This window comes from Phaethon lepturus, unplaced genomic scaffold, assembly GCF_000687285.1.
Source record: "Phaethon lepturus isolate BGI_N335 unplaced genomic scaffold, ASM68728v1 scaffold12139, whole genome shotgun sequence".
Lineage (NCBI taxonomy): Eukaryota > Metazoa > Chordata > Aves > Phaethontiformes > Phaethontidae > Phaethon > Phaethon lepturus.
The window spans coordinates 2,458-13,966 of NW_010561271.1; the positions used below are offsets into that span (position 1 = coordinate 2,458).

The 11,509-nt window shown below is 39.1% G+C and overlaps 1 protein-coding gene across 2 annotated transcripts in view; it reads left to right on the forward strand.

Annotated features, from left to right (window-relative positions):
* Positions 1-395: 395 nt before the first annotated feature.
* The window catches only part of ARHGEF7 (Rho guanine nucleotide exchange factor (GEF) 7), a 70,438-nt gene continuing 59,324 nt past the window's right edge, over positions 396-11,509 (forward strand). For both annotated transcript variants that reach the window (XM_010293957.1, XM_010293958.1), the window contains exons 1-2: positions 396-523; positions 3,035-3,236. In XM_010293957.1, coding sequence (XP_010292259.1) covers positions 3,038-3,236 — 199 coding nt within the window. In that variant the 5' untranslated portion in view covers positions 396-523; positions 3,035-3,037. The remainder of the gene's footprint in view (positions 524-3,034; positions 3,237-11,509) is intronic.

An 11,509-nucleotide genomic window follows, 5' to 3' on the forward strand; every position in this document is an offset into this window, starting at 1 on the left:
GAGATGGTGGAGGGGGGAAGAGCTAAGAAACAGATGTGGCTGGCTTTACTTCAAGCAAGTTTTATGCATTCAAAATTCTTGGCCACTAGCTAAAATGATGCTGGTTAATTACCTTTAAATAGACTGGTAGTGAGTAGGAATGGAGAAATACAACCCAAACTGTCCTCTTCCTGAACAGCTCAAATTGTTTTCTTGTCTGTGTGGGGAAGAAGCTGCCAGTGTCTCAGGATTTCACATCATTTATACTATAAATTTTTTTTAAAATCTTGAATTATTGGGCAACTACAGATACATTGAATTAGCTTTAAGCACGTGAGTTTTACAGAAGTAAGCAGAAGTTACATGTGGATTTCTCAAATTCTAATCTTTTCCTTTTTTTTCCCTTCCTACAGACATAGGGCTGGGCAGTGACTCTGTATGCGCACGTCCCTCATCTCATCGGATAAAATCTTTCGATTCTCTGGGATCCCAGTCTTTACACAGTAGAACTTCAAAACTCTTTCAGGGGCAGTATCGGAGTTTGGTAAGTTCTAGAAGAAATGAAACATGCTGTGGTGTGATTTTTTTTTTTTTTTGGTTGTGTTTGTGTTTTGTTTTTGTTTTTCTTTAACAAGATTTATAGGTAAACACTAGTGTAGCAAAATAATTGTATTTCCTCTCTTTCACCTCTATATTTCAAGCCTGTGACATTCTATTTTTGCAGCTTTTCTTACAATGTTTCAAAATGCATGCAGCTTTCTGTGGACTTCTAACTATTTTTTCCCCTCACTTAACACTCCATGTTGTCTGCATACGCAGTATCTTACTGGGTTTATTTCTTCCTTTTCAGTATAGGGACTTGCTTTTCCAAAGTGAAAAAATCTTATTTCTCCATGTCTGTGAGTTTAAGGATGGTGATTGAAGCATATTCAAACCTCAGCAAAGGCGGTACTTTTCATGTTGGCAGTATTGGTAGTTATTCCTCTTTTCTGTTACGTGTCAAGGTGAATCCTTCAACTAGCCTTCAGGTAACTGAGTGGTATGGGCAGTTGGTTTATAGTACAGCTGAAATCAGGATAGACTATTGTATTGACACTCACTGTGATGAAAGGTGCTCTTAGTGACTAAAAGGTTTGCAAGGAGGGTTCAGATCCCTACTGTAAGCTGCTTTTTCCATGCTTGAAGGAGGCTGTTTTGAACTGTGATGATTGCTATGTGAAACTTTAAACGCAGTGCTCTGCTTAAGCTTTCTTAGGTGTGGTTTGATCTATTTTCTCTGGTAGCAGAGCTCTTGTAAGTTCTTGCCCTAGGCCACTAATTCCAGCTCCCACGCTGCTGTTTGCCACCCACTCAGTTTTGCCGATGCAACTGTTTGTGGGACTAGCTGTGAGCTGGGTTACTGAAGTGATCAGAGTTTTAAGTATTTCTATCACTTTGGTGATCTGAGCAGCTCTGCAGAAAGTTGGAAAGGGGCCTAGAAGGGAGGGATAGAGGACTACAGGCCAAACCTGAGAAATTCTTAGTTTGGTTTTGCTGTTGTGATGATGATTTGATGTTTGATCAGTTTGGAACTATTCTCACCAAATTTGTACTCAGTTTCCTCTACTGGAGAGCCATTCCGGCAAAGTAAAAGGACCGTAGTTGATGACACTGTGCAATGTTGCTGCTTATTTTGTGGCTGTTTAGCATTTCCTAAGGCAAAACTGTTTCTCTTGTTGAGCAGTCATAGCGGATGAAAGCACATGATGTACAAGTGGAGGACTAAGGCAGAGGCACTTGTTTGAAAATGTGATTTTGAAAATCTTAATTGTTGGATATCGTGGCTTGCAGTATCTTGGGGCTTTCTGCATGTTTTCAAAGTTGCATTTGCCTGCATTTTTCTACAGTTTCTCAGCCACTAAACTCGATTGTTAAATTGAGTTGTGATACAACGTGATTGCTGTGGATATGAATGAAGCTGACAAGTTATATGATCCCGATGACATTACGTAGTACATAATTTAATCATCTCAACTATATAGACAAACATGTAGGTGAAATTCTGCCACCTGGATAGCTGACTAGGATTGCTTCCATAGTAATTTTCTCACTAAGTTACTTTTTTAGTAATACAGGTATTGATCCCTACTTACGATAGAGACATGATTTGTAGTCCTGTTCTCTCAGTTCCAGTGCAATAGATTCTATTTGGATTATTTCAAGCTGTCCAGTTATTTAGCTTTGTTAGCATAAAAGTTTGTCTTAACTCTTATGAAATGCTTAAATGATACAGATATTCAAAATTGACATGAGGAAAAAAAATGATGAATTTGAACATCATTAATTGGACAAACTTCGAAGTAGCTATTAACATTTAGTTGTTACCATAGAGCAATAATCTACCTCCACATCTGTGACAGGGTTTGAGCACATATATATGGACACCTGCAAGTCTGACATGCAGATTTGTGAGTGTTTATTCAAGGTAAATTGCATAACTGCTTCACAGGTTTTGTGGAAGAGCACTGTCCTCTTCCATTGGCAGGCCATGGATACTTGTACATTCAGGCATAGAAACTTCCAACCTGATCTGTTACAGGGGGAAAAAAAAAAGTTTTAAGCTGAAAACTCTTTATTTACTATTTATGAATTAAATTAAGCCCAACTCAGTTCCCTCCTCCTCCCAGCCTGGAAAGTTTTAGAAAAAAAAAACTCTCTAATGTAAAGCTGTTGTTGCTTTGTAGTTGCCAAAGGCAGTTCCAATTTATGCTCTATATCGAAAATAGAACTTTTTTTTTTTGGTGGAGGAAGTAAGGATGATTCTCATTTTAGCTCTGTTACCCCCTTCTGATTTGAAGGGGCTGTAATAAGATGATATACTGCCTGGACTGATACAAATCCATAGATTAAAAATGACAGAAATACTGGCAATTGCAAATCATACCTTACAAATGCTTAGAGTAAAAACATGTGTGGAGGAGAGACTATTTCCATTCTATGGATACTTCTGTTTTATTCATGGAATTGTTTAAATCTCTAACATGATCTTTTTGGTTTTTGTATTCTCACTTACTAGGACATGACAGATAACAGCAACCATCAGTTGGTGGTGAGAGCAAAATTTAATTTTCAACAGACAAATGAAGATGAACTTTCTTTTTCAAAAGGAGATATTATTCATGTCACAAGAGTGGAAGAAGGAGGCTGGTGGGAAGGAACTCTAAATGGCAAAACAGGGTGGTTTCCAAGTAACTACGTACGAGAAATAAAATCAAATGGTGAGTTTTGAAGGAGAGCATATTTGCACAAATTCTTGCTTTGGGTAGAGGTTGATAGTTGGTTGATTCATTAAAAATTGTAATGCTTTTTGTTTAAGCTTGACTGTATTTACTGGACTTCTTTCACAGCAATCATTAATGCTCAGGAGCTCATTCTCCCCCACCCTAGTTTCCTGTATAGAGTGGTCTAGGACTTTCGAATTAACAGTAAGCATGCCGAAAACTCCCCTATTCTGTTGCTTGTCTGTCTCTCTGTCTCTGTCACAGTTGGGCTGCTCTGACTTCCTTGCCCTGAATTCCTAGAACCGTGGATTTTGGCTCTGTGACATACTTTGAATTGGTGCTTTGGGTTTAAGTGGTGAGAGATTTGCTGCAAATCTCTTCAAAACCAACAAAACCAAAAACTAAACCAACACAAACTCAATCTGCAAACTCAACAACGTACTACACCAAAAAAAACCTCTATAAACATGTCCCATTACCTAGAAGCAAACATACACAGGAAAAATCCCTGATTCTGCCAAAATCTACTAAAAGTTAGAGACAGTTTTTGAAAGATAAAATATTTGTCATTTTCCTTTACTGTTCATGTGCCTTCAAATTTTTTTAATACACGCTTCACTCTTCCACTGAAGTTACATTTTGAACTTCATAACAGTGAAAGTGCCTTCTACAAATGCCGTCTTCATGACTGAATATCAGAACTAACATTGCTTTTGAATCCATCAGGACCTTGAAGTGGGTGACATCTCCTTTTTGTGTGTGTGTGTGTGTGTGTCTTTCCTGTATCTGCTTGCTTTCAGAGATTGGGGATAAACCTGGCAGGATAAAACTACCCAGGGACTCTCTGACAGGCTTTACTACTCTTTCCCTTGTTACATCTCCAAAGAAAACACGTGTCTTTTTGGGCCATGCTAACATCATTGTTATGACTTTTTTTAGGCAGCCATACAGATGTGTGACTGCAAACTGAAGTTGTGAGGGTAAAACTCTATTTTTCAATTTACTCTTTCTCCTCTGGTTCCTTCCTCTTATTTTCTTCCTTGATTTGCTACCTCCAGTTCATTTTTGCAGAATGCTAGAGTCTTAGATCTGTAAATTTTTTTTTGTCATTTTCAACTAGATCCTCTTAGGCATAGTCACAATGGAAAACTTAGCTTTAATGTTCTTCAGAGATCTCTCAGATGTGGATTACCGTGAAGCCTGTAGTGTTGTAGCAGTCTCTTTCAGCCGTGATGACTATCTTGTCTCGTTGTTATTCATTTACAACATTGCTGCAGAGGTCTTGTTTGGATTGCATTAGTTTTGATCTCTTCTGACTCCTGAGACTGGAACCTGGGTCAGCACGTAGGCTCCAGAATGGAAGTAGCTTTTAACAGTGAACAGATGAGAACCAAAAGGTGCGAGCAAATGAAATTAAGGTTGTTTTTGTTTTTTTAAGAATACTTCACTTGGGTAAACCAACTCTCCTAAATAAGAAAGCCAGCAAGCTGTGGGGCTAAGGTTAGTACCAAGTACAGTTTGATTGTTGCCAGTCCTTGCAACCCTGTCCAATTCCTGGGGGCTGAGATGAACTACTTCCAGTCCCTGGTTTAACTTTCACTTCTCACCATCAGAAAAGTTTTCTGCTAAGCTCTTCTTTCCCTCTGCTGTATAGGTTTGTTCTCTGTGCTATAAGGTCTTGTTCCTTCTGGCTTCTGCGAGACTTCTTGTGTTCTTGGAGTGCTCTCAGGCCTAGTTGCTTCTAGTTGGAAGGGAATATGTGTCTGTGCTTTTCCCTTCCTGAGAAAGTTGCATTCACTGCTTTTGTGTTCTGTGAATTTACTGACTGTTACAAAGTTAAAGTGACTGTAGCTCTCTAGCTTTCTCTGTTCTCCTCCACCTTTTTAAAGACAATTACTGTGTTTGGCCTTTTCCAGTACTTTATGGAACTTTACTTGTCCTCTCTGGTTTCAAACATGGATGTAGCTAGTTTTCTTACTGCCAAATCAGCACAGCAGGTATGTTTAATTTATCAAAATACTAGTTTTAACCTGCTTCTGTACCTTTGCAGATATGTGTTTGAGTTGTCTCAAGTTGACCTTTTTATAATGAGGATGGGCAGGTGGTAGAAGGAAGTATGACTTATTAAGAGCTTCTTGATGTCTGTTGATAACTCTTCTTCCCTATTGAGTTGCACATCAGCTTTCCCCCCTTGATGTATGTATGCTATGGAATGTTGCGTTGTTACAACCCTTAGGTCCATATTAGTTGTATTTCAGCTGGTGACCTGACTTTTTCTAGTTACTTTCTCTTCTTTTTGTGTGTTTGAAGTCACTGTAGTATTTGTGATACTTGATTGTATCAATTTGCATATACTTTTCCTATTCTTTGTTTGCAATTCCCATAATTTTTAATGGACTTCTTGTTCTTGCGAGTCTCTTCCCCTTACATTTTCAGTGGGAATCCTTTTTTTACCTGTTTTTTTAGGTTTACTGAATTTTTCTTGAATTCTTGAAGTTCATTGTTCTCATTTTTCTGCTCTTCACACACACACAGAGGCACACCCCCACACTCAAGTTGTTTCCACGAAATCTGTTATGAAAATTTCTATTGTCAACTGATTTCTGCTTTGTGGGTATTATTGAAGGTGCTCGAGAGAGGCCTTTTCTATAATTCTTCTCCCTCCTGTATCAAAGCACATTGCTGCTGTGTCCTGAGGTTGGACTTCCTTTGTTCTGCTGTCTTTGGTTGTAACAGGAGTTGTAGTGAGTGCTGTTTGCCACAAAGCTCGAGGTTACCTGTATGGCTGTGGTGGCTGTTCATGAGAAGTTTCATCTACGTTGTGTGTGTGGACTGACAGTCTCTGTTGCACTCCTGTGCTCCTGCTCATTTTTGCTATTCTTCATTAGACTGGTTGACATTTCTTGAGTTGATAGACAAAATGGCCTTCAGTTGTGCCAGGGGAGGTTTAGACTAGATATTAGGAAAAAAATTAGGAAAAATTTCTTTACCAAGAGAGTGATCAAACATTGGAATAGGCTGCCCAGGGAGGTGATGTCACCACCACTGGAAGTGTTCAAAAAACATGTAGACGTGGCACTTCAGGATACAGTTTAGTGGGCGTGGTGGTGTTGGGTTGATGGTTGGACTTGATGATCTTAAAAGGTCTTTTCCAACCTTAATGATTCAGTGATTCTGTGACTTTCTTAACTTCCTTTAACCTCACTTTAACATTTTTTTTTTTCTAATTTAGAAATATTTTAAGTGTCTTTATGCTTTAAGCATGGGGTTACAACACAAGTGTGGTTTTTTTTTCCCCACCGCTGATGTATTTTTAAAATGAGCTAGTAGAACTTGCTGTCTTGCAAGCTTAAATTCAAAATGTGTTTTCTATCAGCATTATAATGAATTGATTGAAGAAAGATCAGGATGGAATTGTTGAAATACTTGCTCTTAATTAAGGTCTCTTTATAAAGAAAATGTTCATCCTGGACATCTAACAGGTTTTTGAAATAGTATGATTCCACCCTTCTTTCTTCTCAAATGTGGCTGCAAATACTGCAGCTAGTTAGAAATTTGGTCCAGGCAAGGCTGTGTGTTACCATTTTTGATAATGAGTTATTTGGAGACCTCCTGGGAAATGGTGGGTTTGATTAAACAAATGCCTTCAGTCTGCTGTAACCTGACTTTGGCAAACTGGGTAACAGAAGAAAGGAAAGAAGTTCTTTCTGTATGTGTGTTTTTGTTTTAATTTTCACAAAAGTCATAGACACTAGATGTTTAGATAAATAGATTTTTGTTCTAAATTAAAATATACTGTAATATCAGATAACTGTATGCTTGCAATCTTAGCTTGTCAAGTTGCTCTGAAGTTAGATATTCAAGGAAAGGAAGAAGGAGCTAGAAGGAGAAGTTGAAAAATGTGGGATAATCTGAGATTATGATGTAATAGTAGTTATCTTTCCTGAGAGGGAATTGAGAATAGTGGCTGTATGAAAGAGTTGCCATGAAGGAAATAAATGCTCAAATTTTGATGTGCTGCTTAGTAATGGGAACTGCCTTTACCCACATTGCTTTTTTAAAGATTTCAGAAGAAAAGGAAACCAAATTATATATATATTGCACAAGCAGAGCATGTTACACGATAAGGTATCTCAGAGTAACTAAAACATAGCAAAGCTGTGCCCATGTTTACTATGTTGTAACTTGCCTGCTTAGCTACACCAGAATGATTAGTGTTAGCACAGAATGCCAATACATGTATGAGGTGAGCTATGAATGTTTGTAGGAAAGATACTGAAATTACTGAGCAAAGCGCAGCATTTAGTTTTTTAGGCCAGGCGATGGCAAAATATTTTTATTTTGGGGAAATAGATTTGGTTGAGATAGAAATGGGTTTTGGTTTGCTTTTGAGGGTGTTATTCCGCCCTGCCCTGAGGATTTACCTGAAATTGTAGTACTTATGATCAAACTTAGAAATAGAAGGAAAAAAAAATAGTTTCTTTTCAGGTACGTGCCTACACTGTAAGGATCAAAAAGATGGTCCGTTTCTCTCTTCCTCCCTGTGCGCGTGTTTTCATTTCCCTTTTTAAACTGTAACATCTTGCCTTTTTTAATGTTCTTTGATCACTAGTCAGGAAGGATTTTGAAATGAGAGGACTTTATTTTCATCCTGCCATACTGTTACACATGACAGAGGGTAAAAGATTTATACTGTGTGAACTTGTTAGGTATTTGACAGTGTGGCTTTATTGAGTTGTTTTATTATATAAAACGGAGGAGGGAGGGGTGAAAGTGTAGGTGGAGTCTTGTCTCTTACACTGCTGCTGATTCAGTCTTGTACAGTAGAGAGATGTGCAGACTTGGTTTTGAGAGTTCCCATATGAAGAAGAGAATAGGGGTTAGCCAGAATGGGATGCACTTGCTCAGCTACTGTCAGATGTTAATCAGATTTTTTTAAAAAATCACATGGTCACTTGCTGGGTTTTATCGAAGTATACTTAGTTTATGTGGCATGAGATTATGCAGAAGGGAATATAGCTTTGAAAAATGACATTTGATATGTCACAAACTTTATTCTAATTCTTCACAGAAATTAATGTGTCATTAGCTGTCCTAGCCTCTCTTCCATTATGCTTTCTTGGTGAATATGACAAGCTGGAGACATGACAGAAGAGAGATAGGAGAGAACGTGAGAATGACAAGCAATTTGTAGGCAAGTAAAAGAATACTTGCATGTTAATGAAAATAGAATGAAACAAAACATGCGGAAGGATTGGGTAGATCTCTCCTTTTACAGACACTTAAAAAGGTAGATGTTTGTAAAGGATAAGATAACTTAATTTTAGAGAGTTTGTGGCATCTTATGTACTGCTTTGGGAAAGGTTACAGAAGCAGCTGCTCTAAGTTGTTTTGATTCTACTGAGAATAATTATTTGCTGGAAGGATCATGTTAAGAAGCCTGTGCCAACCTCACCCTCCACCCAAAGATGATCTGTTAAGTGGATTCTATCTTGTTTTATCACTAGACACTTCAAAGCACTGTCAAGTGTAGCTGGGTGCAGTTGAACGTAATGCTTTGATCAGGAAAGAAACTGATAGTGGGAACGTACCTCTTGTTTTCAGTCATCAACTGGACATGGTCTCTCCCAGTACTTCAGCAGAAGCTTGTTTGCTTTGGATTTGATTGTATCCTGTGCGTGTTTTCGTTATACTTTCAGTGTTAATATAATGGATTCACATTGACTGGGAGAGAAGTAAGGAGAAGGGAAGAATCTTCTGTATGGGAAAACTTGGTGTCTGGCTCACGTCACTCTTCCAGTGCTTTGAGAAACAGAGCTTATATGTTGGAGTGGGCAAGGTTTTGCTAATGTTTCAGAAACCTATGGACTGAATAGACCTATGGATCTGTAAGACCTGTATATGTTCCCAGTATGCTGAATGGGGATGACACCTGCTTGAAATGTTTAATGAATTATGTTGTATGTTTGCAAAAGTACTCCAGTGTTCTCTCATGAAGGATAATAAATAACACTTACCTTTGTTTATGCTAAGAAAGCGATTTCTTACATGCAAGATCAGGATTTTCTTCTGTGTAATGCATTGTGCAATAAGCTAATTGCAACAAGACTGTTTCTTATTCCTCCTTATGAAGCAAGGCAGTGCTTGGAGGCAGAATACCAGACATGATAGACAGCTGGACTGATTTGTTGTGTCTAATTCTGTGTTTCTACAATAGAAATGGCCTTTGCATTTTAAAAGCTGAATGTTGATTAAGGCTGTTCAGGCAAAATTACTTGAATGTGTGATTCTTTTATGTGTCCTGTTTTTAAATCTGAATTTGATCATCTCTCGCTGATGGATAACTGAATCAGCTGAACAGCTGGTAATATACATGACTATATATTTCAGAAAAAAATCTCCCGCTTTGTTCAGCAGCTTAGGAGAAGAAAAAGTTAGGGGAAGAGATGTATTTTTACACGCTTTCAGATAATAAAATAGCTGGAAGAAGAGCCAGAGTTCTATGACCAGCCAACTTCCCCCCAGATTAACAAGTGTCAGACATCTGTATTATGACAAAATTCAGTGACAAGTATTTACCTCTTTCCTTAAATAACTCTGGTTTCTCCTGTCATGCTTTTTGGCACATGGTTAATAAACCTTTCGGTATTTAGTGAACCTGAAAGTCACTATAATTTTTAGGGTAAGTCAAGAGCTTCCATAGAGAATGAAAGCAAATTACCAAGTTTGCGTAAACCTTATCATTTTCATTATTCAGTACAAAGAAAAAAGTTGTAATTTTCCCATAAATGACTAGCGTTATATATAAATATATGAGTAGCTGTACATACAATATGAGTTTAGGTGCTGCTTTCACAATGAGTGTTTAATGACAAATCTGCTTAGGTTTATGGTTTTAAGGGGATGGGAGGGGTCCTTGTCATTTGGAATTACTTGGCTGTATCGCAGAGCACATACGTGCTGCAGGGCTGGTGGCCGAGAGCACCGGTGTTCCCAGTGGAATAACTGCTGGGGCTAATGGTTTTTGTGCTGTCTGTCAGCTTATAGCTGACTGGGGGGGTGCTTGGGGGGGGTATTAACCAGAAGGATTTTACTGTCATCTCTGAACATGGTAAGGAGAAATGTTTTGCCCATGTTTGGCGGTTTTAAGACCAGATTTTATTTTTAGAACAGCTTATTCGAGGAGAGCTCCGGTGCGGAGAAAATCCCCTCAAAGATACCGCATGCCTGCTCTCGGGGCCTGAGCTGCTCCTGCCTGGCTGGTCGCTAAAGCCTCAGGTCCAGCCGGCCTGCCTGGCCTGGAGGCCGAAGGGCGGCCTGCGTCTGTGGTCGGCTCGCCTGAGGGTGCGGCGTCCACGGGGCCGCAACTGGGCAGCCTGAAGAAGCGCTCGGTTACCCAGGATGCAGTACCCAGAGGCTGTTCTGCTGAGGGTGGTGTTGCCCTGGGCAGCCTTACTGCCCCTGGGGACTTCCCCATGGCTGGCCCTGCGCTTGGCTGACCGGGTTTCTCCTGGAAAGGCGGGTCTCTATGTGAGGCTTGCGTAATTTATTCATACTGGTCTGAGGCATCAGGTAAACTAGAGTTAAATTATTCACATAACTTTATTAGATGGCGTTTGAAACAGGAGCTTGCTTTTAAAATAAAGGCAAAACTTTTGGAAGGTGTGGTTTGGGTTGTTTTTTTTGGTGTGGTTTTTCTTATTTTCATTGGGCTTTTTTGTTTGTTTTGTTTTCTTGACAATCTGCCATTTTATTGTTTGTGTACAAATTACTCAAATGCTTATTTAAAGTTTGCATATTTGACCAGCCTGCTATTTAAAAAAACAAACCAAAACACCTTGATGTCCTGATAAGTAGCCTTACAAGCATTCTCAGCTGGCTGTGTGCAAAGTCCAGTGTGAAAGGTCAAAAAGAGATGCTGTGAATCTCACTTGCTGTTTCTCCAGCATGCAGCATGATGTTTTTTGATTGTTTCTACCCTCATCTTTACTTCTCTGTGATTGACTTAGAGGAATGGTAAAGGTGGGAGGGGAGGCTTTAGGAGTGTGTTTTCTGTTCCTCTCCATTCTGGGAATCGGCACTCGGATAACTCTCAGGACTGTTGTTTTGATCTTGCAGATTTAGGTTGTCCTTCCAGGAAGAGCATGCATTACTGAGGGGTAGATTCACTATGGGCTTCTAGGAAAGATCGCATTTATTGTTATGATGGACTCTTCCCGCCCCCCCCCCCCCCCAGGGCCAAAGCTTTTTAATTTTTTTTTTCTTTAAAC